This window comes from Nicotiana attenuata, unplaced genomic scaffold (genome assembly GCF_001879085.1).
Source record: "Nicotiana attenuata strain UT unplaced genomic scaffold, NIATTr2, whole genome shotgun sequence".
NCBI lineage: Eukaryota > Viridiplantae > Streptophyta > Magnoliopsida > Solanales > Solanaceae > Nicotiana > Nicotiana attenuata.
The window spans coordinates 1-5,607 of NW_017671128.1; the positions used below are offsets into that span (position 1 = coordinate 1).

Genomic DNA, 5,607 nt, shown 5'->3' on the forward strand with positions numbered 1-5,607 from the left:
TTTACCTCATTTTTATCTGGGTCGAGTACTGAATGAAACAAATAAATTATAGAAGCATTTTCATTGCTCGCCACGTTTGCTGCAGATGCGAGATTGGCTAAGGCATCTGCCTCGACATTCTCATCTCTTGTTATCTGCGTTACTTTCCAGGTTTGAAATTGCTTAACCAAATCCCATACCTTCTCTAAGTACTGTTGCATTCGTGCTTCCCTGGCTGCGTAAGTCCCCAACATTTGGTTAACTACAAGCTGCGAATCGCTTTTAATTACAATCTGATTAATGCCGAGTTCTCGTGCCAGTTCTAAACCCGCAATCACAGCTTCATACTCTGCCTCATTGTTAGTTATAGAATGACATTTAATGGCTTGTCGAATGGTTTCACCCGTAGGTGGTACCAAAACAATTCCTAAGCCTGCCCCCTTCACATTAGATGAACCATCGGCAAATAAGGTCCAAATTCCTGGATTAGATCCGTTGAACACTTGTAATTCTTTTTCTGCTTCTAATTGCATTCCTTGGCTAAAATCAGCCAAAAAATCTGCTAACACCTGAGATTTTATCGCGGTTCTGGGCTGGTATGTGATGTCATATTCACTTAACTCTATAGCCCATTTGGCTAACGTACCTGACAACTCATGCTTGTATAATATATTGCGTAAGGGATAAGCAGTTACTATGGTAATAGGATGACAATGAAAATAAGGCCTTAGTTTCCTAGATGCCATGATTAGTGCAAGTGCAAGCTTTTCTAATTGAGGATACCGTGTCTCCGCATCTAATAATGATTTGTTGACATAATAAATTGGAGATTGTTTACCTTGGTCTTCACGAACTAAAACAGCACTCACCGCTACTTCTGAGACAGCAAGATAGATGAGCAATCTTTCCCCAACCTTTGGTTTTGCGAGCAATGGTGGATTTGACAGGTACGTCTTCAAGTTTTTGAGTGCTTGTTGACACTCCTCAGTCCATTCGAACTGGTCTTGCTTTTTAAGAGCTGAAAAGAATTTAAAACATTTTTCTGATGATTTGGAAATAAATCTTCCCAAAGCTGCAATTCTCCCCGTTAGTCTTTGCACGTCTTTCTTATTTGTAAGCATGTCAGGAATTTCTTCAATGGCTTTAATATGCGCGGGATTTACTTCAATACCACGGTTAGAAACAAGAAAATCTAAAAAGTTACCTGATGAAACACCAAACGCACATTTCTCGGGATTTAGTTTCATATTGAATTTTCGTAAAATCTGAAATGTATCAGTTAAATGGGATATATGATCTCTTGATTGTTGAGATTTGACAAGCATATCATCTATATAGATTTCCATAGTTTTTCCCAAATGTTCTTGGAACATTTTGGTTACCAATCTTTGATACGCTGCACTAGCATTTTTGAGACCAAAAGGCATTACCTTATAACATTAAGTCCCCCTGTCTGTGATAAATGAAGTCTTTTCTTCATCTAGGGGATCTATTTTGATCTGATTGTACCCGGAATACGCATCTAAAAAGCTTAATAACTCATGTCCTGCAGTAGCATCAATTAGTTGATCTATATGTGGTAATGGAAAAGAATCTTTAGGACAGGCTTTATTAAGGTCTGTGTAATCTACACAAACTCGCCATTTGCCATTCTTTTTCAGCACCACAACAGTATTAGCTAACCAATTAGGATACTTTACCTCGCGGATAGACCCAATTTTTAATAGTTTTTTAACCTCATCTTGAATTACCTGATTCTTGAAAGTCCCCTGCTTTCTTTTCTTTTGTTTGATAGGTTGATATGATGGGTCTTCATTTAACTTGTGAGTCATTACTTCCGGTGGAATTCCTATCATATCAGAATAGGACCAGGCAAAACAATCCACGTTAGTCTTTATAATTTACTCAACTTGCCTTTCATCTTTCGGCTCAGGTTAGCCCCAACTTAGATTTTCCTTTCTGGCCATTGTGTAAATAACTCCACAGCTCATCTTGAATTACCTGATTCTTGAAAGTCCCCTGCTTTCTTTTCTTTTGTTTGATGGGTTGATATGATGGATGTTCATTTAACTTGTGAGTCATTACTTCCGGTGAAATTCTTGTCATATCAGAATGGGACCAGGTAAAACAATCCACGTTAGTCTTTAAAAATTCAATCAACTTACCTTTCATATCGCGGCTCAGGTTAGCCCCAACGTAGATTTTCCTTTCTGGCCATTGTGTAAATAACTCCACAACCTCTAGTTCCTCAATCGTTGTTTTAATATTTTTATTTTCCTCTGGTTCTTGAATGGAATCGGGTCGTGAGTCCACATTTGTTCGCCCTTGTTCAGTTGAGGTTTGTATTGTGGTATCCTCAACTGGATGCTGTAATTGCTACTTGTCTTTATTTCTCGTATTTGAATCTGCTACAGAGTTGATGCATCTGGATGTTTGTTGATCCCCACAAATTTGACATATTCCCCATGGTGATGGAAATTTGATAACTTGATGCAAGGTAGACGGAACGACATCCATCTCGTGGATCCATGGTCTCCCGAGAATCATATTGTAAGTCATTTCCAACTCTACCGCCTGAAATTTTGTATCCTTGATAACCCCTTCTGCAAATGTAGTAAGCGTTACCTCCCCTTTTGTCACAACGCTTGAGTTGTCGAATCTAGACAAGGTATGCGCCTTTAGTACTAGATTATCTTCAGCTTGCATCTCGTGCAGTACTCTTAGCAGGATAATGTTCACGGAACTACCTGGATCAATCAAAACTCGTTTCACATTAGTATCATGTACAAGTAGAGATATTACCAGTGCATCGTTATGTGGAGTTAACACGCCATCTGCATCTGCATCATCAGATGTACTACTTTCTTCCTCCAAAACATGTCGAACCCGCTTCCCGTGGGTAATTGTGACTTTTGAAACTTTATTGGCTGCGGTGTACGTCACACCATTAATTTCTTACCTCCGCTTATATCATTAATGGTCCTTTTGGGAGAAGGCGGTTTAGGGGGCTCCTGCCATTTTTTCATGTATGCTTGCTTACCTTTCTCACTGAATAATTCGGTGAGATACCCTTGCTTCAACATATGATCAACTTCACCTTGTAGCAACCTACAATCTGCCGTTTTATGACCATGATCATTGTGAAATTCGCACCAGTGATCAGGATAGCGCCTGTTTGGATTTGATCTCATTTCTTTTGGCCACCGCACCTTATCACCCATGCTTCTTAAAACAGCTATGAGCTCGGAAGTTCTTACATTAAAATTATAACCGCCAAATCTTGCTTTCAAGTTTCTATCATCATCCCGCGACTCTCGCGTGTTACGATCATTCCCAAACCTTGATGATGAGCCCGACTCTCTATTCCTCGATCTATGATCGTACCTTGAATTGTCATGTTTTGATCGTGAATCTTTTCCCGCTGGGCCCATATATGGTTCGTATCTGTTTTTACCGGACCTTTTTTCGGTTTCCGCCCGTCTCGAACTCACCTTTTCCTCTTTTTGAGACCGTGAGATAATGTCTTCTTCTATCCTTAGCTTCATGCTATACCTGTTGTAAACATCATTCCATGTTGTCGCTGGGAATTCACGAAGACTTTTTTTGAGTCGCCTCGTGGCTTCTGAGTTTTTTTCATTCAGATTACTGGCAAAGGCTATAGCTGCCCAATTGTCTGGTACGCGTGGTAACGTCATTCTTTCATGCTGGAACCTATCCACGAACTCTCTAAGCAACTCTGAGTCCGCTTGCTTGATTTTGAAAATATTTTCCATTCTTTTTTCGACTTTTTGAGCTCCCGAATATGCTTTGATAAATAAATTTGCAAGCTCAGCAAAAGAATTTATGGAATTTTCGGGTAAAAGAGAATACCATGTTAATGCTCCCTTAGTGAGTGTTTCACCGAATTTTTTAACCAACACTGATTCAATTTCTTGTTTGGTTAAATCGTTGCCCTTTACACCAGTTGTAAATGTAGTCACGTGGTCTCATGGATCAGTTGTTCCATCGTATTTTGGAATATCGGGCATTTTGAATTCCTTTGGAATTGGGAGGGGAGCAGCACTTGGCTTCCAAGGCTGTTATGAATATTTGTCCATATCTATCCCTTTGATTACAGGCAGTACTCCAGGTATTTGCTCTATGCGGTCACTTTGCTCCTTGAGCTATTTCTGCAATGTTAGAACTAAATTTTGTAAATCAGAATTGACTAAGTTACCTGGTTCTCCATCTCTTGACTCGCTGGGGATTCCACCACTGCCCGAATTAGCAAGTCCAGAACGAGGGTTATCCAAAGTGTTGTTATTTAGAGTTGGTGTTGGTGGTGCAACAGGTAACTGGCTGACAAAGGCCTCAAGAGCTTTATTGACCTGTTGAGCGATTAGCTTTTGCAAAGCTTCATTGATAGCTTCATCATTTTCAAATTGAGCATTTGCATTTGAATGAGATCCATCAGGAGTGCCTTCTCGAGACCGCCGAGGGGAGCTTTGTGGAGAAGGGATCGGGGTGCGATCATCTTGTGAATTCCCCTGGAGTTGATGGTTTCCTTGGTTTCCTTGGTTGTTGTCATTAACGTTTGACATGATTGATGCAACAAAAAAGGTTAGGTTAAGAAAGAATAGATTATCAGATTCCCGGTAACGGAACCAATTTGTTTAATCAAAAAATAGTAATTTCGGTCAAAGCTTTATTTTAGAAGAACACGGGTTACTGATAATCAATATATAAAATGAATGAAAGAAATTGGCTTTGATAATAATAAGAAGAACAGAAGAAAATAAAGTAATCAGTATATTCCAATGATATTTCATGTCCTTACAAATGATCAGTATTCTCCTTTTTATAACTATTTCTCAGATATACGTTTTGCCTTTATCATAATAAGGCCATTATAGACAATTAAAGGCATTGAATGTTACGTTACAATGACAATCATTATAATTCAATACAGATTTTCTGACGTTTTCAGTATTTAATGCTTATTAAATACTGTATCTGTACTCTCTTGTGCTGTCAGATTCATTCTCCTTAATTTTTGTACTTAAATAGGTACGAGCACCGAGTCTTTTGATTATCTGCTCGTGTGCTTGTACCTCTGCTTGCATCTGTTGCAACTCATGCCTCTTTGCAAATCATCATTCTTTGACCAGCTTACGTGTCATGAGATGTCATCTTCCAGCTTACGTGTCATGACATGTCATCTTTCAATTACTTCGATATATATAAACCCAATTTTTCCCAATATGGTAACAAATGTCCAACAAAAAGTTGTGTTGTACAGTGACACGTGAAAAGAATATTTAAGCTTTTTCGTATGTTTACTTATTTATATTTTAAATTTCTTTAATGAAATTCTTGCTCTTCCACTGAAATAACGCATGAATTTTCGCCAAACTTATTATGGATATTAGTTTAACGCATATTAAACACTGCATTAGTGTATGCGGTGATTTTTGTTCTTATACAACCAATTAAATAATGCTATTTATGTGATAATTATTTTTCTCAATCTCTCCGATCAAACATTGCTTATTTTATTGGAAACTTTTTTATGGGAGTATTTGTCCTAGTCCTCTTAATAAAATGACCGCTTAATATATAGTAATGTTGTAAAGATTATATTTTCAAGTT

General features: G+C 38.2%; 1 protein-coding gene across 1 annotated transcript; it reads right to left on the bottom strand.

The window, feature by feature from the left end:
- Positions 1 to 2,355: 2,355 nt before the first annotated feature.
- Positions 2,356 to 5,148, bottom strand: LOC109206108. The gene is made up of 3 exons (XM_019368885.1): positions 5,132 to 5,148; positions 4,196 to 4,317; positions 2,356 to 2,726 (listed from the first exon to the last, which is right to left on the bottom strand). The coding sequence occupies exons 1-3, from the start codon at positions 5,146 to 5,148 to the stop codon at positions 2,356 to 2,358; spliced, it is 510 nt and encodes a 169-aa protein (XP_019224430.1).
- Between the last annotated feature and the right edge of the window lie 459 nt (positions 5,149 to 5,607).

Coding starts and splice junctions, on each gene's coding strand:
- LOC109206108 (XM_019368885.1), bottom strand. Junction 2,727..4,195: donor GTCAAGAGATGGAGAACCAG/GTAACTTAGTCA, acceptor TGATTGATCCAG/GTAGTTCCGTGAACATTATC.